Raw genomic sequence first — 25,606 nt, forward strand, 5'->3', positions numbered from 1 at the left:
TCATTTTTGTACAATCGTTTTCCTTTAAACAAACAAACAAAATAATTGGATGATGATATGTACGCGTACTCGTGTGTGTGTGTATTTGCGAGTACACGTCTACAAACACCCAATGAAGATATGAAATCAGCAAAATCACAGATATAATTAAGATAACATTGAATTAGAGATTAGGTTTCCTAAAGGAACTCTATTTAATGTGGATATTTACCTACCACCAATAAACAAGCAAACGAAAACGAAACTCATTATATACTGTTATTTTATCTTTCATACAGAAAAAATGTGCTCAATAGTTAGATGGGATTAAGAGTAACAATGTAACCAGACAATATATATATATATATATATATATATTTCATAATGCTAAAAAAATAGCGAAATAAAATAATAAAATTTTGAACCCCCCCCCAGAATGTAAAGTAATAAAATGATAAGAGAAAAAGATAAAGAAAAAAAATGGATAGGTAGTAAAAATAGATAAAAATACAGAAAATAATCAATATTGAAATGATGAAGATAACTTGTAGATTAGTTGGATGCTTTCTGTGATATGATTTCATAGGCAAATGGTCTAATTAAAAAGTTTTTATTCTCGTTCTGGATAAGATCGTCAGTGCTGATTCTACATAGAAGTGTGTATCTGACACTGACTACTAGGTTGTAAAGTACGAAAATGAAAGCTCCATAATTAATCGGTTTAGTTCAGAGAACACATTATTAATAAAGTAATGAACATTGTGATTAGTAGTTGTTTTTGAAGATTTGTATGAAACAATAGGTGTGAATAACTGCAGTCAATAGTACGAATTACTGGATACTAGCTCAATGTGACTGGGTTAACATGAAACCTGAATGTGCTTGAGTTCTACTGCAAAAACATTTCCGTGTACATGGTTTTGAACCACAGTTAGTGTGTAAAAGGGTAATGAAAATAATGACTAGCCAAATCTAAGCAGGTGGAGCAAAACCCAAAAGTAGGACCTGGTAGTTAAAAGCCGAAAGTTTTAACCACTAAACCATGGGTTAAGTAGTCGTAAACTATGATAAAACAGTAGTCATTTTTTGATGAAAACGAATTTGAAAATGAGAACTAACGTTTACGATAACTGAAAAATGATACAAGTAAACAGGGAATTTAAGATGTAACCCTTGTATAAAGAATAATCAAAGATATCATGTTAGACAAACCTAGATAATTCCCCAAAAGTCTTGAAAGGTTGGGGAAATGTTGAAAATACTTTGGCTAATCCATGTTGCTTGGAAATCTCTAAGAAAATTCTAGAAGACGGGGGATTGTATTGCTAAGGTCACATAAAATACTACAAATGCCCTTGTTTTCTGTATACAAGTTAGTCTTTGAAGCAACGCTTCTCACACACCTCATGCTCATTTTTTCTGTTTAGGGTTCAATGGTGCAAGATTTCAGTGAACTAGAAAGCGGTTAGGAAGTTCGGGTCTGAGTGTTTAAAGTAAATTTATCAGATTGTAGTCAGGAATTTGAATATCACTGTTAAGTATAGTTTTATCAATGTTGCTTTAAAACGTCCTCTTTATATCAGGATTAATGATACTAACTGGTTGCCCAAACCGAGGTTAATTGAGCTGAATGTGAACCTGACACCTAATGATTGGAAGATAAATCCTTAAACCAGTAGGCTATGGTTCTAGGAGTACTAAAGAAAGAAATAGACGATGATTATTTTCACGTTTGAGGTGCTGTTAACAATGTGTGATCAGGTATCTGCTTAATGCATAAAACATTTATCCAATATGAATTTTTCACTGAAAGACACTATTAAATGTAGACTAAAATGCGTGTTAATAAACTCTTAACTATTTCTTGAAACTTAGTACAATAAATCTATGACCAAAAGCACATTTATTTACGATAACATTATCTTGATAAGTAAACAAACTCATTTTAAGTAAAAAAACACGCAAACAATATGACAATTTTTAGATGAGTACACTACTTAATGATCTATATATTAAGCTGTTTTATGTATGTTTGTATGTTTATTATTTGGCGTAGTACAAGTGACGACGACAAAAACATACAGAATAAAAGTATAATATTTCAAGGCGAAAGAAAAAACAACAAGCCAGTACCTAAGTGGAGGACAGAATAGTATTTGAGGCGAACAGTAATGGGTTTGAGTCCCAGAGTTGACGTCGGATTTGCGATGCAGGCACATTCAACTGGTGAGTCCCAAGTAAGACGAAATACGCGTCCTGAATTCAACAGCTAGCCACCATCCAAATCTTCATAACAACAACAACAACAACTTAATTTCCTAAAGGGATTCAATTCAGATTGTCATCATAACAAACATGATAACAATCATCCGTGTGATATTTCAAACTGGCTGTCTTCGCTATGATTTATAACACACACGCCAGTTAAAATAATAGATTGTAATGAAGTATTATCGTTTAATTCAACTATCAGACTTAACAACTGACGTCTTCAGACTTAAGAAACCTTCTCCCGATTCAACTTAACTTCAAAGTGACATGAGGAAAAATCCTATTGTGTGGTTTCAGATCTATGTGAGTAGCCATCTTTTGATATTTCTGTGAAGGATCTTAAATCCACTGAACATACTCCTACTACTTCGTTGTCTTTTTAATGGAAAATCTGAAAGTTGTGTTTTTGTTCTCCAAGATTATCCCAGGTTGAATGCCCTTCATTCTTGTAACAACCAAACATGCTCTCCTACTATTGATTCGTTACTTTCCTAAATGTATGCTAATTTTTTTATTCCACTTTTAAGGACATAATCGTTGTTTGCTTGAATCAATCTTCCATAATTTCCCTTATTAAACTTCACCAGGCAGATATTTTTATACTTTTGGATTGAAAAAGACCACCAGGAAGGGGATAAATGGTTGTTGTATACAGTGTAGTAGGAGATGAAAACTAAGCTAATCTCATCATATGGACAAGTAATATGGATTTTATGAAATACTTTGCAAACTTCTTACATTACATTATCCTAAGCGTTTAGTTTTAGCTTCGTACACAAGTTTATGTATGAAAGAATTTAGAAAAAGAACATAAACTTACCATTTATATACTGATGATTAGCTATGTTCCCACGATAACGCTGAAAACAGCGGAAAAGTGAAATAAATAATCCGTTAAACAATTATAAAAATGACAACAAAAGAATTACTTAAAAACAAAACTAACTGGATACATTAAATTGTAAGAAACATGAGGAATGATAATACTGGAGAATTAGTGTAATAGGTCACAGAGATCCGGTTCCAACTATTAGGCTTCGAATGCAGACGCAAATTTGAGCAGTTGGTTGTTGCTCCAGTTATCACATAAATATTGACCCAGTAGCAGGTACAAAAACTAAGTGTGGCTCAGTAATGAGGCTCAAAAGTCTAAGCAATCGACCTGAAATCATATCTTTTATGTGAGGCTTGATGAAGCTAACAGGGTATTTATACAAAATTGAATGGAATTAAGTTTGAACCGGTGACCTAATATCTAAAAGTTTGAGTGCATTAATTAACAGTCTTTTAAATCCATGAAAGTATGAATCGGTAATTAGTCATCAGCTATCAAGATAACCAAATGTTGAATGATTCAGGAAGTATTACTGTTTAACAGTACGATACTTCTAAATGTATTTCCTTTATAATCGATAGCAGCCAAGCGTATTTTGATTAAGGGCATGATTATATCTCGCACAATATCTTGAATCCAAAGTAGTTAATTATTAGCTAACCGAGTTGCAACATTTCTAGAACTCCAACAAGAGAGTTGCGATGTATCGACAGATAACAAATCTTTACAGTTTTTTTGTACCTAGGTACCATGTCATAAAATAACCATCTCCGTTTTCTCTAACCAGTTCCAGTGTTGATGAATGATGCACGACGTGGAAGTCACTAAGATGATATTTGTAACACATGACCAGCCCAACGGTGTTTCAAGATGATGCCACTGAATGAATTATCGTCACCGAACCTGAACATACACTGTCAGATTTTGGAATTCTCAATATAGTTTACAACTGGATCTGAGAACTCTTTCAAAGACAATAAAAATGAAATATCAAAACATTGACAACCCTCAGATGTGATGGGACAAATTTAATGAAGATAGACAAAAACTATATTCATTGATGAGTTTCTAAACTCTAAACTATTATAACTAAACTATCATCAAGACAACGCCAAAAATAACCTAGATTAGGATATGCAGTTTTGGCTTTGACTATTACGTGGATCAATGTTATCAGTCAAACCAAAAATTAGCACATACTTACAAAACGATCATCCATATACACAAACATAAAGATACAAATATTCATTCGAATGAATTAGAATTTTTCTGATCATTTTTATGTTATGTTACAAATAAATAAAAAAAAATTAGAAACGTGCATGATATTAACCAAAACATTACGCTTAGTTACAATAATTGAACAAATAAACACCTTATCAAAAAAAGAATAGGATAACATTTACATAGACTAATAAAGCTTTTAGTACAAAAAAAAACAACAACAGAAAACACTAAATATATATGACAGTAGATACAGGGAAAAAGCCAATTGAAATGAACTAGATAAGAGACAATAAGTGATCAGGAAAAACAAATATGTTATAACGTTACAATTGTACTACAGAAAGGATATATCAACCGACATCACCCCCCCCAAAAAAAATTATACATTAAAAACTGATAAGCATATATCTTTTTATTTTCTACTGCTAAATAACTGCCTACTGAATTATCATTGAACATTGATGAAAGTACATTAAACCAACAACAACAAAAATTATATAAAAACATGAATAAATATAAACAAGACAAAAATGAAATGTGAATGTGTGAATGTTGATTATTTAATGTATTCATATTTTTAGAACTTGAAAAATATAGTAAAAATGGATAGTAGCTAGTAGTAGAATCTAGGATGAGCATTTCATCCTATTCTGAGACTCGTCAGATGAATGTATCTGTATTTCAGAGTTTGATGTTCACTCTGAGAAGATACAAGTAAACAATACCAAGTGAATTTATGTTCTATGTGGTGAAATGTTTAAAAGAATATTATACAAAGAACTTTATTTATGTAAGTCCAACAGTTTCATTTATATCTGGATTCTTTATATGATCATTAATGAGTTTACAAATGATTCTACTTTGATTTAAGTATAATTTATGTACAAATCCATTGGTCAGTATAGTATTATGTGATAAAGATTCGAATACCCAAGACTGGTTTATACATAGTCCATATTAAAATAGTACTTATTATCCGGTGAAATTCTCTTTATACAATTTGCTTTACAATGTTTATTTTGAATACAAAACAAGAATGAATGAGTCCTTGTTGGATTTAAATCATCAAGCTTCGTGAGAAAATCCTCGGAGTTTTAGTGAGAAGCCGTGACCAGTGGAGCTAATCCGTGTCGGGTAGAGACAAGTATCTACCTCAGTACAATGGGAGATGGTCGCGCTAATTCGTAGATTATTTGAGGTTAGACATAAACACCATTGGATGCTGGTTCAGTGGTCCAGTGGGTTAAGCGTTTGCGCACGAGACTGAAGGCCCTGGGTTCGAGTCCCGCGAGCGGGATCGTGGGTGCGCACTGCTGAGGAGTTCCACAATAGGACGAAACGGCCGTCCAGTGCTTCCAGGTTTTCAATGGCGGTCCAACATCAATCGGTTTATGATCTCAATTAAACACTATAAAGTACTTTAAGTGGTAAACCTATTGGTTAGCATTATTTAAAATTTGATAAGTTGGTAAGTTTGGCATTCAATATTTGTAAAAACAAAAGTTGCTAATCGTAATAAAAACATAAAAATCAACATACCTGTTCATTGAAATTCAATGAATTCATTTCAAGCAATTCAGTATCCAGTAATGATAACGGGGAGGTATACAAACCTGTAAATTATGTAGAGAAAAGAATAAATCATAGGATTATTTATGATAAATTGAAATGCCCAATATATTCACCACCATCAATATAAATGTTAATTATGACATCTTGTTGTGTTAATCTAGTATGACAACTTGCACCAACACGTATCTGTGTCGGGATCAATGTTAATTATGTCTGTCTGTCTATTAATCAATCAAAACATATGCATAATGAAGAAATACAATTATTGAATAGCCACAGTTGCGAATAAATGCACATTTAAAAACATATCACTCCTTTTCTTGGTTACCCAAAACCAAAGCTCTATTCAAGGACAATGAAAGCTTAAAGTCTTACCCATCAGCGTTAATCAAACAACTTATAACAAGGTTCAAGGTACGCCTACAGTAAATCCAATTGATATCGGTTTAATCTACGACATACATAGCACCAGACATACACAATGACTGTGAATTCTGGGCAATATTTCTTCGGCATTACTCACAGGCTAACAAAGATATTTGAGATCTACTGTAGTCAAGCCAAGAAATCCATTACTCTTTGTATAAATTAAATCAAACATGGATAAATGAAGTACAAAAGCTACTTATTACACAGATATATTATGAAATGATAAGGGAGATCAGTAGATCAGATAGATATTATCAGTACTGTTGAGTTCTCTGAGCTAGATTATTCAATTGCGGAACTACATGTATACGTAATCACTGACGATGTTGATCAAAACAACAATCAATGAAAGCTCCATAATTGAACCACTAAAATCAGAGAATTCCATAACATTAGACACATATATTCATAATACATAAATGACTGAGACAAACGTGTTTAAGTGAACTATGAACTGTACAATAAATTATTGCCACATTACAATATTTTAAATTTCAATGGTTAAGATCATGAGTCAGTTGAAGCTAGACCACCATGGAAAACCTGGAAGCACTGGAAGGCCGTTTCGTCCTATTGTGGGACTCCTCAGCAGTGATCTTAACAATTGAAATTACTACAATCTCCACAAAAACCCATCTGATATTAATATTTTAAATGTTTCGAATTAACTAAAGCTATTTTTCTTCATTTCAATCCAAACGATCAATATAATCTATTTGAAAATAAGGGGGAAAAACAGTTTCCTGTACAACACTCACAACAAGTAACATCTTTTACTGTTTATTGTATTATCATTAAAAAAGTATGATATAATCTTGAAGCTAAACATGAAAAAGAAACAAAAATTTAGGTAACTATTTATAAAAAATAAAGTGTTACTATGCCTGTCAATCTTTATGTAAAACACTTTATATACAATTAAACACATTGTAAATGTGACTAATCAGATGTAATTTATGATTGAGATTCAGTATAATAGAAGTGATAGTAGAATTGTGAAAATTACATTTATTGATTATTTCAGTATCCCCTGGTATGTAATTCTATTATGTAATTTATTCAATTTTGACAGTTGTTCAGTATGATATTCATTTATGCAATCATGAATTAAATTCAATTAAATAACCATTGAAAAGTGAATCTGTATGTAAGATATAAAGAGGTATCTTTCCGAAAAAAAATATTGTTCTAAGTAAAAAAAACTGGCCTTTCCATTATGATATTCCACATTTTAATGAAACACAATGGTTCTAGGTGAAGTGAACAGAACACGGGTGAGGACAACCGAATTATATTTAGCGCACCATTACAGAGTTACTAGGTGAAATAGAAAAACCATACTATAATACTTGATTTGCAAAATGTTCAATAATTGTCTCGAACTTCGTTATTCCTGCATTTCCACAGTAATTGCTTTCTATTCTCGCTCTTCCTTTCTTGATCTTCCCCATCTTCCTCTGCCAGACATTACATTCCTGACTCGCGTCATATACTACTTATATCAATATAAGTAGCACGCACCACATAGGGAATTGGAGTTAAATTTACTGTCGGCTTGGATATCATGAGTGAAAATCTGTATCTAATTATCGTACAAAATTCACTTGATCATAACGGTGACAAGAATTGTATTTAAAGAGATAGACTGAGGATGTATTTTATTTTATCGGTTGGATTCATTTCACTGTTTCGTCGGTTCTTCAACAATTTTTTTAAAAAAATTCACATATTTCTCATATGATGGAGAAAATTCGTAATTCAGGTGGATAATTTAGGTGGCATTGAGCTCTCTGAGTTAGATGGCTGAATCCCGAAGCTTTCATTATCATTCTCAATAAGATCATTGAGATGAACCAAAACAGCACTTGTGGAATAAATAGGAAGACCACTTCTATATTAAGTAGGAGTTCAAGATCTTGTTCATGATGACAATAAAAGCTTCATCAAATTCGGAAAAATGAATACCACCAAAAATACATATTTATTTAACTGGTTTCGACATATGTTGCTTCATTGGTAAATAATATAACTACAAAACTATTCAAAATTAAGTGTGGAGTGAAGTTTGAAAGTACAAACCTATAACCACATATCTATTGATTGAACCATTGAAAAAAAGTAAGGATACCGACTATTTATACAAAACACACAGCCGTCAATGAAACATACTAACTAAATGTAAACAATATAAAATCGTTGCAATTGGTGCATTAGTGAAAACTTCAAATATATGATAATCTACAACGGAATTCATCTGGAATGAATAACAAATGTAAAATAAACAATTTTACATAATACTGATATACGTCGCCAGATAAGAAGTACTATATGGCCCGAATAGTACAGTGATAACCTCTTTGAAGGTTAAGGTAGGCAAAACGAAAAGGAATCTGTCAAGAAGTAAGTGTTACCACAGGAGTATAAGTACGTCTTGCTGACGAGTGCTAAACAGCACGAAACTCAGGTCTAAGATTTACTGTCGACTAGCTTCAACTATCAACTTATGTTATCAATATCTAGCAAAGTGATTAAATGGATGAATATAGACATAAAAGTTAGGAACGGGTAGTGGCGTTGACTGATGCAAGGTCAAAAGCTAAGTGTAGCATCAGTTCCTGTATTATTGCCGGTACGCGTAGCTAATGAATGTGAACTAACATGCAACACAAATTTATAGCTTTCCGAAGATGGTACGCAATAATTGAGTTACGAGTGACCCAACTGCTTAGTACATTAGGATCTAATTGAAACTCAAATAGTGAATAATTACATTCACATCGACTGATTTAGGCTGAATGTGAATCTGTATTTATTCCAGACACCACTTGACCTCAGAATTGTTTTGATTGATGTCTGGTTAACATTTTCGACATTTTCCTTGCTTACACGAACAATTTAAAAATATCACAATTATCAACCTCATAACTCTAAAACATACGATTAATATTTGTACTTGTATAGAACGAGTACATCTCGTGATATTTACTGTTTTAATGACTTTTCTGTCGCAAAGAAACATGCTCACAATTCAGATCATTGTTGATAGATGAATATACGACATTTTACTCAATTTCCATTCAGTCGATTCACTCACACCACATAGGCAATCACACAATATACTTTAACTATGGAAAGTCAAACGAACATTCAAGTGACTAACGTTTACGGAAGATGATTGTTTGGAGTTGTCGTACAATCAGTAACGTACAATTAGTAGCTTCTCATCATGAACTGACATTACCTGAAAAGCGGTTGGAAATGATAAGGAGTTGGACAACTATGTCACTTTTGTTTGAGACATTTTTCAACAGTATACGACCACTGATCCACATTATATCAGATCGAGAGTATTTGAGTTTCACGATGAACACATCATTACATTCAACCAGTAAATTGGTGTTCAGTAGAACAGATATTCAAAATTATTGTACTTGGTATGCATTGTGATCTTTACAACATATCATCTGTATGTCATGAATTCAATTAAGCAAGTAGATGATGAGAATATATGATCGATCCCTACATTGGAAGCAACCTCTGTTTACTGTTATTCTGACAGGAGTTTTTTATTGGACTTCAGTTGGTGTTGAAAATTCCATTTAACTACTTAAGTATTAAGTAGTAGCTAAATGAGTAACAAATTCCCCCGTTTGAAACGTGAGGCATTGGATTCGAGTCACAGAGTGAGTTACAGAACTGGGATGCAAGTACATCCAATCTAAGGATCCCAAATAATAGAAAACGCGTGTTCTGTATTCCACTAATAACAACTACCTAACTTTGCTAAAAATTTCAAAGATACGTTAAACTGAAATTGTTTTTTGGAAAAAGATGGCGCCATTTAACCCAACTTCGATGAAGACTTTAATAGGTATATTGAATCATTCCATCTTATTATTGAATAAACAGTATCGGTTAGACAAGAATATCTTATTTCTGAATGAGTTAATTTTGAATGCATTTTTTACATTTTGCCTGGAAATTCATAGGTCATATACACAAATTGGCGGTGAGACAATCAATCATTATGGAAAAACGATTTGTAAAATAAAAGCTGAAACTTGATAAATTGTATGATCAAATGATTGAATGAAAAACATGATTCATATGATTAGTAGTTTTCTAATGATGGAGAAGAATACTAATTAATCAGTTGTATTCATAAAACTAGAAAACTAAACTCCTATCCATATACAGTAGGTTTACATTAGTGAAAAAATTGTTCTTTCAGTAATCAGGATAGAATATAGTGAAAACATTTCCAATTGTGATATAGTGAGCAAGAAACGCAATCTGTTAATCAAGTGTTTATGTTATAAGCTGTTGTGTGACTTCTAAAAATCTGTTTCCTATTCCTGTTGAATACGGTAACTCGTATACCAAGTACATATTCCTATACTCATGTTTAAGCCATAACTTGAACGTGGCTAGTTAAACTAACCGACTGCCTGAATTTAGATGAGTTCCGAACCGATGATTTGATGGATGAAATTCCAAAAACTAATCTACCACTATATACAAGTGTCGTTTTGTTGGATAAATGGATCATCTAAACTATTCTTGTTCATAATCGCTTTCAAATATTTTTCCATTTCCACCATTCATCCTCATCTTCTGTTCTCAACTCCTTCCAAATATACCACCAGTATTAACTACTCAAGCTCATGAAATGATCCCCAAGGTCACGTGATACCACTCTCAAAGAAAAATATTTAAACCTTAAACATTAGAAATCCGGTAACAGGTTTCCCTGGCTAAGACTAGAATATCGTGACATCGATGCAAAATATCTCTGGAACGCATATTAAAGAATAGTTCCTTGTAGAGTTTGAATCCCACCTCACATATAATTCCACAGTTCGAATCAAGTTTAAATTCACACATCGAGATGGTAAATTAGTCGGAAGCCATGGTAAAGCTTCAAACATTCGTATTTAACGACACTGACGTATAAATGATCATAAATATAACAAGCTGGATCTCCTGTTCCTAGAGGAATGTAAAGTTTTCAATGCACGTAGGAGTGAAAATTTACGTCGACAAAGTTATAAAATAGAGGACTAGTCATGAGACTGAACATACTCTCTGTCCAACCGATTGATTAAGGAGCACAGGATATTGAAAGATAATGTACTGACATAAAATACAAACGATATGAAGGCTTTAGAACAATCAAATGTCATTTTTGTACAATCTATAAATATGTGTGTCCATCCGTTGATAGGTTGGATGATGATGAGTTGATAAAACCAAGTGACCTCAAGGGAGGAGATTGCAGAAATTCCATAATTAAAATCACGAATCGATCTCGGCCAGATTACTATTGGTAGCCGTATCATCACAGTGAGGGGTTCCTCAAAAATTCCCTATTCATGACTCTGACATCCGGTAATGAAGAACAGGACCTTCGGTCACAACTACAAACCAATGACTAAAAATCCAACGCTGTTAATGTCCAATTTCAGTCAATTCAAGATATTGCAATAAAATTCAATTTTAATTGTTATGATAAATCCAATAGATCAATACATTGTAACCCTATCGAATTTGTGGATATGGAAACTGATGATCGTATAACTCTTTTTTGTTGACAGATACACATTATAAAGAATTAAACTAATCGCTTTTATGACAAGAAAAAAGGGTCATGAATTAATGTGAATTAAGTGCACTTTTCATTATGTCTTCCACTTTAATCACGCCAGACAAACATTGCAACACTATGTAATTGTGGTATTGTAATTTCTTTAAAACCATAGTACCATAAATCAAATATGAAGTTAATGACATTTGTCAGCTCTAAATCATTGATTGTTGTTGTATGATACCCTTTGATGTATTATTCAATACTGAATAAATCACATTGTCATAGTAATTAACTTTAAATAGTCTATTTTATAGACATAAAAAAAGAAATGTATCATTTAGTTACACGAAATCACAGAGTATAGAACTTTTTAGGTGCAAATACATTCATAAACACAAACAGTTGATTAAATGTTTAATGATTTCTATTCAACTGCATTGTTTGAATGAATAACCAAGAGAAAAGATCTAAATAATTTATTGGTTGATCAACTGATTGATTGTATATTGAATATTAAAAGTATTGAGAATTGAACAAACTATGCTTACAGAAGAAGTCATTACTTAAAAACTTACTTACTTATGGCAGTTACTCTCAATGGAGCATAGACCACCGATCAGCACTCTCCAACCAACTCTGTCCTGGGCCTTTCTTTCTAGTTTTATCCAATTTTTGTTCATTCTTCTCATGTCTGTCTCCATTTCCCGGCGTAATGTGTTCTTTGGTCTTCCACTCCTCCTTTGGCTTTGAGGACTCCATGTAAGGGCTTGATTTATGACTCCGTTGGGTGCCTTCCTCAATGTGTGTCCTACCCACTTCCAGCACTTCTTTCTGACTTCTTGCTCCACTAGGATCTAGTTTATTCTCTCCCACAGTAGGTTGTTGTTGATGGTGCCTAGCCAACGGATCCGAAGTATTTTGCGTACACAACTGTTAATAAACACTTGTATGTTCTGGATGACATCTTTCGTAGTTCTCCAAGTTTCTGTCCAATACAGTAGGACTGTGTCGACGTTTGTATTGAAAATTCTGACTTTAGAGTTGGTTGACAGTTGCTTAGAGTTCCAGATGTTCTTCAATTGTAAATATGCTGCTCTTGCTTTGCCGATCCACGCCTTCACATCTGCATCAGATCCACCCTGTTCATCAATGATGCTGCCCAGATATGTAAAGGTTTTTACATCCTCCAAAGCTTCTCCGTCAAGTATGATTCGATTGGTGCATGCTGCGTTGTATCGTAGAATCTTGATTTTCCCTTTGTGTATGTTGAGACCTAGTGTTGCTGAGGCTGCTGCCATACTGGTCGTCTTCGCCTGCATTTGTTGTTGCGTGTGCAATAGAAGAGCCAGACCATCCACTTCAATCTTAATCAAAACCTCATCGATAGTGTCAACTATGAATCTTGACGATAAGAGAGTCGGGATATTTACGTCGTATAATGATTACATCACAGTTCGACTAAAACGAAACAGTGTCACAATTGATGATGAAACCGTATGTTACTAACACTAAATGTGATTCATCATTCAAATGCTAGTTTGTATGTGTGATCTTGGTGTGCAAAATAAAGTGATAGTTACAGTAGGATTATCTCTTCATCTAAAGGTGAAGTTTATGCAAAAGAATTGAAACCCGTAACATAGTGAAGGTGAATCGAAGACTCTGATCATTACTAATTACAAAATTCATGAAACAAATAAATTGGTAAGTAAACTTGAAATTAAGTTAAGGATAACAATAAATTTCCAAAAACAAATGATACAAGATGTTTAGCTGATGAGCAGTAACACAATAGTGAATTATAAAATGTAATACACAGAGAACTTACCACCACGTTGAACAAGTAATCTTGCTTCTTTACCAACTGGACATTGTTTCAATATTTGAACTACTTCCACATGTGGCATATCTTTTACACGTTGATCATTAATTTCTACAATGACATCACCAACACGTAAGCGACCACATCTTACTGGATCTGAGATAGCTTTCACATGTTGACCTTGGATATGATCAGCTAAAGTAAAGCCGAAACCATTGGTTTGTTTAAAAATTGACACCTAAACAGATATAGAAAAAAATTACTTATTAAAATTAAATTTTATCTTATTATTTCATCATTCAAAGATTGAAACTACACAAAAACTGATCACAACACGGCTCCAGTGTAACAATAAAAATCACGTTCGCGCAGGCGACAGGTGGGCATTTACGACAAACGTTTCAACCACCATAGTTTATGATAACTTACATTTCCATCAATTCATTCGCCATTTCAACTCAATCCGCTACGTTTAAACATAGACCGCCTACTTGATTATTCCACCACAAAAATGAGTAGCGCTTTGAAGATATATACTAAGGGATTTTTACGTTCTTAAGGGATGAAACTTAATAATAAATAAATAACGGTATTCGATTTATCAAAGCCAAATCGTACTTATATGATCACAACTTTACCTAATACTGAACAAGTTATATTCGGATAGAGAATACAATGTGATTTTTACGCTGTCATAATTTATATAAGGGATCATTTACATCCCAAATATCTGATTTGCATTTCTATCACTTTGTATCACAAACAGGAGTAGTTACCAATTAGGTAATTGGGCATGGAAGAAAAGCTTTGGGTGAGAAAAACTTACTCAAACATGGCGGTCACTGCTAAGAAACAAAGGTCTAAGCACATTTTACAGATCGAACTGTGCGATGTAATCATACCAAATTGAGATCATTACATTCAGAGATACTAGAATATGTCCACTAAGAAAAGTTACATATATTATTATGTAAACCGTACATTGTAGTGGTTGGTCAGTAATGACATCCTGAATAAGCGAGTGGCAAAAATGTTGAATAAAAACTTTGATGATGCAACTTCCAAACTTCAAAGAAACACAATTTATTTCGACGTTTCAGACATGTTTTGGTGATGATGAATTCCAACAAATGTGAAGCCTATTAGCTTTTTTTAATTCCAACACCAAAAAACTACCATGGACAGAAAAATCTATATGAAAAATTTATGGATTTTCAAATTTTTGTTTGGAGCTTGCTATGTTTGAAAAAATTACGAGTTCACCTAAATCTGAGAACGGAACGAAGACTCATTGATATAATAACCAAATAAGCTAACTATCCCGATGCGTCCTAACCCCGCTACCTAGAGAGAGAAGTCCAGATTCAGAAGAGGGAAATGTATTTCACAAGCAGCCAGAAGCACGAGTAACAACCATAAGCACAATTCAAGCGTACATATACGGCATAAAATGTCCTTGAGAAACGTTACAAAATAGCTGATTTAAAGAAACAACGAGGCAATGGCATTTAGGGTTCTCCCAAGTGGAAAATGAGATGTGAAAGTGAAAATGGACGTTTTTGGCGTGAAAACAAGAAATTCAAATTTCCAAAATAAAATTACAAAAATAAGACATTTACCAAGTGAGTTTTGAGAAACTAGCATCCATATAAGAGCTTGATTTGTATTGTGAAAATATCCACTTAAATGTTCAGAAAAGATTTTATTCACTTTTTCAGTGTTTACAATTAGAGAAAAACACATCTATCAGTATAAGGAGACTGTTGAGATTTGATTGTGATCGTGGATCGATCAATGTTAGACAACCATTGAAACACCTAGAAGCACTCAAAAGCCATTTCATCCTAGCACTAGACATAGGATCTTTAAGTGTCCCAACGAGAACTTAACCCTTCACACCTCTTCGGTCAGTCACAATGTAGAACCTGTACGTATTTACATCAGCAGTCTCATACTAAGATGAAGCAACCTTCCAGTGCTTCCAAGTTTTAAATGGTGATCTAACATTGGTCGATTCATAATCTCAATCAAAAGTACCAGTCAGTCAGCTACAACGTAGGACCAGGCACGTATGTGCATCGGTCCAGGTTGCCATACCGCATTAGCACAACAAGATGAACACCGGATTCATAGCAGTGGTTAGGTCAAAGGTGGTAATATATAAGAGAAAGATTGCATATAGAGATATATTGCAAGAAGAAAGAATTGGTTCGTAGAAAGAAAGATATGAAGTGATTTTAATCTCTTAGTTTAAGGGAAGACAGGGAGTGTATACACCGACGCCATTGTGATCGATTCTGAGCCATGTCACCAAGAATCTCCAACCATTGGTCACGATAGTCACGCGGACCCCAACCAAGTAGTCTGCATCTACCAACATGGCTCAGACCAGAAGTTAGTGACTTCAAGCACTGATGCCACGTTTTGGTTTGGCCGTCCCTAACTTTCTTCCAACCATCCCGAACACCGGATAGCATTGCACGTCGTGGTAATCGGTGTTCGACCATACGTAACACGTGGCCCAACCATCTCAGTCGATGAAGATTCATAACCTCATCAACTGATTTACCATCATTTCCTAATACCCTGCGTCTGACCTCACTATTACTTACCCGGTGATCCCAGCAGACGCCAGCAATGTTTCTGAGGCATCTGTGGTCAAATACTAGTAGCTTACGAGTATCTTCTACTCTTAAAGGCCATGTTTCGCTGCCGTAAAGTAAAACAGAACGGAAATCAAAAGTATGTCTTTTGAAAAATCCGATGAACTATTTCGTAGCTCATAGAAAGCCAAATATATATATATATATATATATATATATATATATATATATATATATAATTCACGATGTGAATTAATTTAGCAAATTAAAGTTCAATTATCTAACGGAAAATATTCAATAAAACCAATTTTGAGAAAGATGAATGAAATGTAAACGAAAAAGTTATATGCTTAATCTATTTTTCCTAATTAATTTTCTATTTCATTCGTTAATAACTATAAATTTATAGGTCGAGTGGAATTATACATTTTCAGGATAATTCGAGTAAACATTAGTTCATACTAGTTTAAGTGAAGATCGAAAGAAGTGCCATATATTTATGGTTGTGTATATGTATGTATGCCTTGTAGAAGCAATATTATACAATAAATTACTGAACGTACTACTTATAAGAAGAAAACAATTATTAAAAAGGCAGTTATATGGAGATCACTTCGACTTGAAATCTACTATAACAAAAACTGATTTTAACTAGACAGCGACTGAAAATCAGGAGGCATTAGATAACTACTATATCTTAATATGAGACTCTCCAACGTACTAAAAGTCAAATCAAAAACAAAGAAGCCTCGTGGGGAGAAAGCGAGCTACATTTTAGACTAGTGAGTTCGGAAATTCGCCAAGTTAACATATCTAATCTTATTCAATTCATGGTACTGAGCTACCAACATCACTCGAGGCATTCAGTGATGCATGTCCTATTCTCGATATAGTTGAAATCAATGGTTTTCCAAGTGATATCGATTCGCGACTTAAAATCAAAATAAAACAACTCCAAAAGTAAACCACCATGAAAATATTAACATTTCAATATTATTGTAAACGTGGTAAGATACGAAGTCGTGAAGTTTAGATGTAAAAATCAATATTTATATTGATCAAATTGGATGGTCATTTGCCAACAACTCTTATTTGCTTAGTTTGCTCTAATTTATCGATATTTACGATATTGGAAAACGCCTGGAGACCCCTCTGTAGTTACTGTCGGTCCCGATCTGGGGTAAAAGAGGAAGGTTAGGCATAGGGTTAGCCACCCCATACCGTATCTTATGATATCAATCAGATTTAGGGTAGTTGTCTTCAGACACTTGATATGAACTATATTGTCGTGTAACAAATGTGACACAGTTTAAATAAACTGATAGGTATCTGTGTGTTAATAATGTAAAGTAACATGAGATGATAAACTTTTTCTGACTGAAAAATTTGCACCCAATCAAATCGAATTATTAGTGATGCACTAGATAATAGGTACTATTGACAAGCAGTCGTATTTAAAGAGATTTAAAAATTATCAACAAAATGTTACCCACCAGCTTCGTTTGGTTAAAAGTGAACACAAAATTAATGTAGATGTTGTGTGAAGTTAAAAATCTATTGATACTCATGTGTAAAAGAATTCCAACAGTCATACAGATAGATTTTTATATAGGATATATTTTGATTTGAAGATCAAAAAAGTGATCGTAAGCTGCAAAAAAACCCATGAACCACAAAAATATATCAAAAGTAATTCAGGTTTATCACTCTTGAGTAAATAATTTACTACTTGGTGTAACTGTGCACTTATTGAGTAGAAAGAGACATAGATGCCTCAAGGTCATTGAAGCTCAATAGTATTTGTACTATGTTTGACAGTAATGGTAAGTATAATCAACTTTTTTAATACCATTACTAAGATGCAGCATAAAGACTTGATAAGTTTCGAGAATCCATAAACGTTTATTTCATAAAGAGACAGAAACTTAATTGATATTAGAAATCAGTTAATGGATCATTGGGAATTACGAGGCACTCAAAAAGCCATTTGTTCCTAGCACTAGACAAAGGATCTTTAAGTATCCCAACGAGAACTTAACCCTTCACACCTCTTCAGTTAGTCACAACGTAGAGCCTGTACGTATGTACATCGGTTCAAGTTGGCAGATAACTTAAGAAAAATTCATTCAGAAATTTAAGCATTTCATTAGAATTGTAAAGGACAATTTTCCCAGATGTTTTATATCTTAACAAGAACAATTGACACAATGAGTTTCCAGTTGGCTTACGGTGAAATATATTTACAAACAATTGAGGGTTATTCCAATATGAGGTAGCAGAGAGCAACTCAAATAAACCGGATGTCTATCACATGATAATTCAATTCTAATAATCCACCAGTTAACAGAGAAGACAACACTTACACGATAACTGTTTCTTCCGAAAAGAAGTCACATTTCAAGAGGAACACCTCTGTCTATTTAGTGAAAAACAATGATCTTGGGATACATAACAAACTTGGCAAACTAAAAGAGATAACAATCAATCGGGTAGCAACAGAAGTTCTTGTAAAAGTATGGATTAAGAAAAATGTCATCGATGCTATCCTACTGGAAAAAGTACTAACGTGTAATAATAGAATAGAACTGGAAAAATTGATGTCTTGGCAAGATGAAAATTAACAATAATAACAACGATTCAAATATCGATTACCTTTAAAAATTCCGGTCTTTGTGAATTACGCAACTTTCCAACACAGCTACCACCATTTAAATTAGACGGACTAGAACGTACTGCAAGTAGCTCTTGAGATGAATTACCATTATTAGACGATGACGATGCTGATGGAGGTGGTGTTGGTGAAATCGAAGAATGAGAAGAGATTACACCGGAATTCCTCGATGAATTAACTAGACGTAACTCCGTCAATGGTAGATTATCTAACGTATCCTCACCAAGTTTCAGATTGTTTAAAGTATTCTACAGGTAAAGGGTGGGGGAAGAAAAGTAAATATTTGACAATACGTGAAAAAAAAAACAGTGATACTAAGACCAAAGCACAATTGAATAGAAGGAAATGGTAAGAGATAGTTAGAAAGACAAATATCTGAATTACGATCAAATTATAAAAGACGAGTATATATATATATATAAATTCAGAAAACGCTCTGTGCAGTTAACAAACTGATTACTAGAGATCGAATTCTGTGGCTTCATTTGTAGAATAAAGCAGGGAAACACAGATAATAAAGCCAATGATATGAAACAAAATGAGTTAGTCAATTGTGGTGCAGTCACACAGTGTGGAGAATGACACTTTGTATCACCTGCAAATAATAAATAAATTTTCAGTAAGAGGAATTTACTCTCACTTGTAATGGTCTCTCATATGGCCGTCAGTTTCAAACATTTTTCAAAGATATTTAATCCATGGCTTTTAAATGGCAGAGATATGTTGGTAAAAAGGAAGGGGGTGAAGAAAATGCCTAGGAATGAAAGCAGGCTGATAATTATAGTGTTGACTTTAAAAAGTTACACAAACTTCTTTTAGATTTATAGTGAACAAAGAATCAATGAACCTGAAGCATCAAATGAAGTACGAACAGAGTTTCCTGACATCTCTAAACTGTTCCGACAATTAAACTTACAGATTCGAGGGTAGTCCTCTCGAAAAATTGCTTGGTGAATTATATGTATACGGTCCTATAGACTTTCATAATCCCTTTTGCTCGCTTATTATGGTGGTTAGTTTTGAAAACATAGAATCAGGGATAGTTATGTTGAAATAAAACGCGCAGACTTAACAGGACCTTGTGGATTTGTTCATTGAAAAACTGTAGAAATGAGTGGGAGCTATGTTCTAGCAGAGATTAGTGATGATTGTGTTGTGAACTGTCTTTGTATTCTTTGAAATGGATGAAATCGATTTTAAAACTATACTCTTAAACAATTCATGACTTGTCATCCCTTTTTCTATTTCTTTATATTATCGTTAGTTCGTTTAGCGTAAGATATACGGCAGAGTTTCATTGTATGAATTCACGTTGAAGAAAACGAATTTATGATGCTGAATGCTGTATGGAATACAATGGATTTCTGAAAACAAACAAAACATGGTAAACATTCATAACTAATCTATTTACCTGAGCAGAAATATCAATCACACCGGATACAAAACCTGTCGCACCAAGATGATTACCGGATACTGAACCATTAAAATGTGTTGGTGGATCACCACCAATTTCTCTCCGTAATCGATAACCTTGCGACACTAGTAAATTAATACTAGCCCCAACTGGGATTGACTGGAATAATGATACCAATTGAGAATGTGTATAACCGAGAACATTTGTCCCATTCACGCTAACCATAACATCACCAACAGCTAATTGGCTATTCAATGAAGCTGGACCACCTGGGACAAGATGTTTCACCTAGATAATCAGTAAATATATTGAAGAGAAAAAGGAAATAATAAATCATTAGAAGTTGAATATATTCTGAAGCAGTTAATCTTCTAAGACTTATTTACTAAGCATAGAATTTATGTACTTGGAATTATATTGTATTTTAGATGTTACGGCTGATAATGACATTGTAAAACTTATAATAACCTTGATAATTTTATATCTCTGTATTGATATGATGTGGCTGCTTGAACTAATATGAACATGTGCTAAGTAAAACCATAGTTTATGGCTAACTGACTACCAGACTGACACATATTCTGAGTTAAACAATCAAATAAAAGTTAAGAAAAATGTCGTATATTCAGTTATCTTTTTACGAACTATATTGTAAACTAAATTTGAATATCTGTTCTACTGAACACCAATTTACTGGTTGAATGTAATGATGTGTTCATCGTGAAACTCAAATACTCTCGATCTGATATAATGTGGATCAGTGGTCGTATACTGTTGAAAAATGTCTCAAACAAAAGTGACATAGTTGTCCAACTCCTTATCATTTCCAACCGCTTTTCAGGTAATGTCAGTTCATGATGAGAAGCTACTAATTGTACGTTACTGATTGTACGACAACTCCAAACAATCATCTTCCGTAAACGTTAGTCACTTGAATGTTCGTTTGACTTTCCATAGTTAAAGTATATTGTGTGATTGCCTATGTGGTGTGAGTGAATCGACTGAATGGAAATTGAGTAAAATGTCGTATATTCATCTATCAACAATGATCTGAATTGTGAGCATGTTTCTTTGCGACAGAAAAGTCATTAAAACAGTAAATATCACGAGATGTACTCGTTCTATACAAGTACAAATATTAATCGTATGTTTTAGAGTTATGAGGTTGATAATTGTGATATTTTTAAATTGTTCGTGTAAGCAAGGAAAATGTCGAAAATGTTAACCAGACATCAATCAAAACAATTCTGAGGTCAAGTGGTGTCTGGAATAAATACAGATTCACATTCAGCCTAAATCAGTCGATGTGAATGTAATTATTCACTATTTGAGTTTCAATTAGATCCTAATGTACTAAACAGTTGGGTTGTAATTTTAACCCATAATCGGAAAAAATTTCATTAGAGTTAATTAGATGACTCATAATTAAATACACTGTTTGTTGACATATATTTCTATTAGGTTTAATGTCAATTTAGTTGATCTAACGATTCCCTATGATACTGTATTATTGTTGTAATAATGTATTTAATGGAATCCAGATTTTGGCGCACCATGTGCAATAGATTTAAAGAATGTGTGGTACATGAAACAGAAACCTCATTGAGACAATACAAACTGATAATTGTGTATTGATTAAAGTTAGGTGTTAACACCGCTGGATGCTAACTTAGTGGTCTAAAAGAGAAACGTCCACGCGGGAGACCAACGGTTTTAGGCGCGATTCCTATGGTGGGATGGTGAATGCAGAAAGCTGAGTAGTCGTTTCATATTAAGACGAAACGACCACCCGAGGTTCCAATATTGGTATATCTTAAATAGGTTCATAACTTCAATAACAGTATACAGTTTGTGTGTTTTGTTAATTGCTTGTAATCGTTTAACTGACCACAATGCAAGTTATCAGTATTTCAAGTGTAGTCTAATGAATGATTTTCTCCGGTACAATCTTTCTATTCATTATTCAGTTCAGTGTTACTATGGTAATGTTAATCCCTGGGGGTATACATACAATTTATTTCAATACTCAAACATATTTCTTAAAATAAAAACTATTAGTCAAAAGAAAAAGTGTATACAAATCAGACTGAAAACAGTCTAATGAAAATATTGCTGATTTTCTCTATAATGGGGAACAACAATAGTGTTGAACGCAAAAGATAAATACCGAGGCAAATCAATGAATTTATTCTTTTGTTTTGTTACATACAATAAAAGGATCATAGAAAAATATAAACTGCATTTCATGTTTTTTATTGTGCTAATTTTTGCTATTCGTGCTCATATGAAATTCGAGAAGTGCGAGTGACAAACATTTGTATCATGATACATACAACCTAGATGAGCCGATTTAACGAGTTGTATTGATATAATTTTTATAGAGACTCTTTGACCATGACACTATTACGATCAATGATATAACACACTGACAGTAATTATTAAGTATTGTTCTGTTTGGAAATAATTGAGAGTTTAACTCAATGTTTAATTAATGTCGCTAACGAAAAACTGAAGTTATTTAGGTATACTAGTGATAACACAGACTTTAAGGATTTGTGACGACTTTCTTTGCTTGAATTATTTTGACGGATACATAATGTGCTATTAGCAATTTGTTTTAACTATGTGTTCATATCTTTTGTAGTGAATGACAAGAAAAATTTTACAGTTTGAGATGCTATATCGTATATGTTGTGGATGCAGAGGAATAGACCAATAATTATCATGTTAAGTCCAATGGTGTCCTTGGACTTTAAATGGACATTTCCTATTGGTCGATATCTGTTCACTTGTCGAATATTGTACAAAATGTTGTTTTCTATTTTATGGTACGATGTGGTGTGCTTGATTGGTATATAAACAAAGTATGTTTGGAATATAATGATTCATATCTCCGAGGCTGTGGCTTGTGTTCTGGACTCAACTGACTGGGCTAGACAGGGAAGCGCAAACCAATCGAGACTCTAGGCCGTCCGTACGTGTTTACGTGTCACTGTCACCGAATCGATCAATAAACGCTGCTTATCAAAACCTGCAGTCACACCCGTCATAATAATTGGCGACGGGGTGGAGAAAAATTTTGAACCTTGTAATTGGACGAGATCCAGGCTAGTTGTTTCGACCAATCAGCATCCAGATTGTCATCAGCGTCCTTGAGCAACATTGGTCATTATTCCTACAGTTAATTGTCATTGCAGGTGCTGAAAAACAAATGACTACCTTTTCCGGTCAATTACAGCTTCTACTTGAGCAACAACAGCAGTGTTTCAAAAATAGCCAGTTGAATTTTTTAGAAAATTTACGCACACTGTTGGTAACTTTTCCATGTTTCGGAAATGCAACAGAAGTTGGTAAGTTCATTTCTCATCTGCAGACTGAGCTGGAAAACAACTGCAGAACATATGAAGCTGTTTATAAAAGCCTCTGTGAATCCCGGACGACCAGTGATGTAAACGAGACAGTTATTCATGATCCGCCCAGTTGTCCAGAAATGTCAAATTCCGAAACATTCCCTGTCGTGGGTTCAAATCCCACTGTTCCTGAAACGTGTACAGACAGTGATGTACCCAGATCACAGGAAGAAGATCTCTCATTAAATGCTCATAAATTAATTACAGTACCCTCTCACAAGGAAACAGGAAACAAATCGTGCAGTACACTGAATCCAGCTGTTTCAAATGGTCCTCATCATTCAACAACAGGAGATTCTGACGAATCTTATTATCTAGATCCTCTTGTACCAGAAAATGTGTTAGATGCACCAAATGATGATCAGAAGTTTAATGCAATTTTGATAGGTGTTAATTATCCCAGTGATCAACTATCCACAAATGAGATTTTCAAGGAATTCTATGACAATGTTCCAGAAGAATCAAACGTTGATGACCTCATATCGAGCGACATTGATCCCCACTATTTAATCACTTTCAGTGACTTCTCTGTTCAATGTGACAATGTTTTAAATAAAGTCAAATTAATTTTAACTTGGGAATATGAGGACCCAACATTATTTCGTGGGGGAGGATGAAACCAGAAAATTTCAAAGTCCGGATATCAACTCCGGATCTTCAAAAAAAAGGAAGGTGTTGTGGGTGCAGAGGAATAGACCAATAATTATCATGTTAAGTCCAATGGTGTCCTTGGACTTTAAATGGACATTTCCTATTGGTCGATATCTGTTCACTTGTCGAATATTGTACAAAATGTTGTTTTCTATTTTATGGTACGATGTGGTGTGCTTGATTGGTATATAAACAAAGTATGTTTGGAATATAATGATTCATATCTCCGAGGCTGTGGCTTGTGTTCTGGACTCAACTGACTGGGCTAGACAGGGAAGCGCAAACCAATCGAGACTCTAGGCCGTCCGTACGTGTTTACGTGTCACTGTCACCGAATCGATCAATAAACGCTGCTTATCAAAACCTGCAGTCACACCCGTCATAATAATTGGCGACGGGGTGGAGAAAAATTTTGAACCTTGTAATTGGACGAGATCCAGGCTAGTTGTTTCGACCAATCAGCATCCAGATTGTCATCAGCGTCCTTGAGCAACATTGGTCATTATTCCTACAGTTAATTGTCATTGCAGGTGCTGAAAAACAAATGACTACCTTTTCCGGTCAATTACAGCTTCTACTTGAGCAACAACAGCAGTGTTTCAAAAATAGCCAGTTGAATTTTTTAGAAAATTTACGCACACTGTTGGTAACTTTTCCATGTTTCGGAAATGCAACAGAAGTTGGTAAGTTCATTTCTCATCTGCAGACTGAGCTGGAAAACAACTGCAGAACATATGAAGCTGTTTATAAAAGCCTCTGTGAATCCCGGACGACCAGTGATGTAAACGAGACAGTTATTCATGATCCGCCCAGTTGTCCAGAAATGTCAAATTCCGAAACATTCCCTGTCGTGGGTTCAAATCCCACTGTTCCTGAAACGTGTACAGACAGTGATGTACCCAACTCACAGGAAGAAGATCTCTCATTAAATGCTCATAAATTAATTACAGTACCCTCTCACAAGGAAACAGGAAACAAATCGTGCAGTACACTGAATCCAGCTGTTTCAAATGGTCCTCATCATTCAACAACAGGAGATTCTGACGAATCTTATTATCTAGATCCTCTTGTACCAGAAAATGTGTTAGATGCACCAAATGATGATCAGAAGTTTAATGCAATTTTGATAGGTGTT

At 33.9% G+C, this 25,606-nt stretch overlaps 1 protein-coding gene across 1 annotated transcript in view; it reads right to left on the reverse strand.

Moving 5' to 3' along the window:
- Window positions 1–433: 433 nt before the first annotated feature.
- Window positions 434–25,606, reverse strand: part of MAGI2 (Membrane-associated guanylate kinase, WW and PDZ domain-containing protein 2) — a 42,325-nt gene continuing 17,152 nt past the window's right edge. Inside the window, exons 4-8 of the mRNA XM_051213919.1 lie at window positions 20,408–20,698; window positions 18,978–20,360; window positions 13,729–13,917; window positions 5,852–5,925; window positions 434–3,110 (exon numbers count right to left, since the gene is read on the reverse strand). Coding sequence (XP_051069938.1) covers window positions 20,304–20,360; window positions 20,408–20,698 — 348 coding nt within the window. The 3' untranslated portion in view covers window positions 434–3,110; window positions 5,852–5,925; window positions 13,729–13,917; window positions 18,978–20,303. The remainder of the gene's footprint in view (window positions 3,111–5,851; window positions 5,926–13,728; window positions 13,918–18,977; window positions 20,361–20,407; window positions 20,699–25,606) is intronic.

Source organism: Schistosoma haematobium, chromosome 3 (assembly GCF_000699445.3).
Source record: "Schistosoma haematobium chromosome 3, whole genome shotgun sequence".
Classification (NCBI taxonomy): Eukaryota; Metazoa; Platyhelminthes; class Trematoda; order Strigeidida; family Schistosomatidae; genus Schistosoma; species Schistosoma haematobium.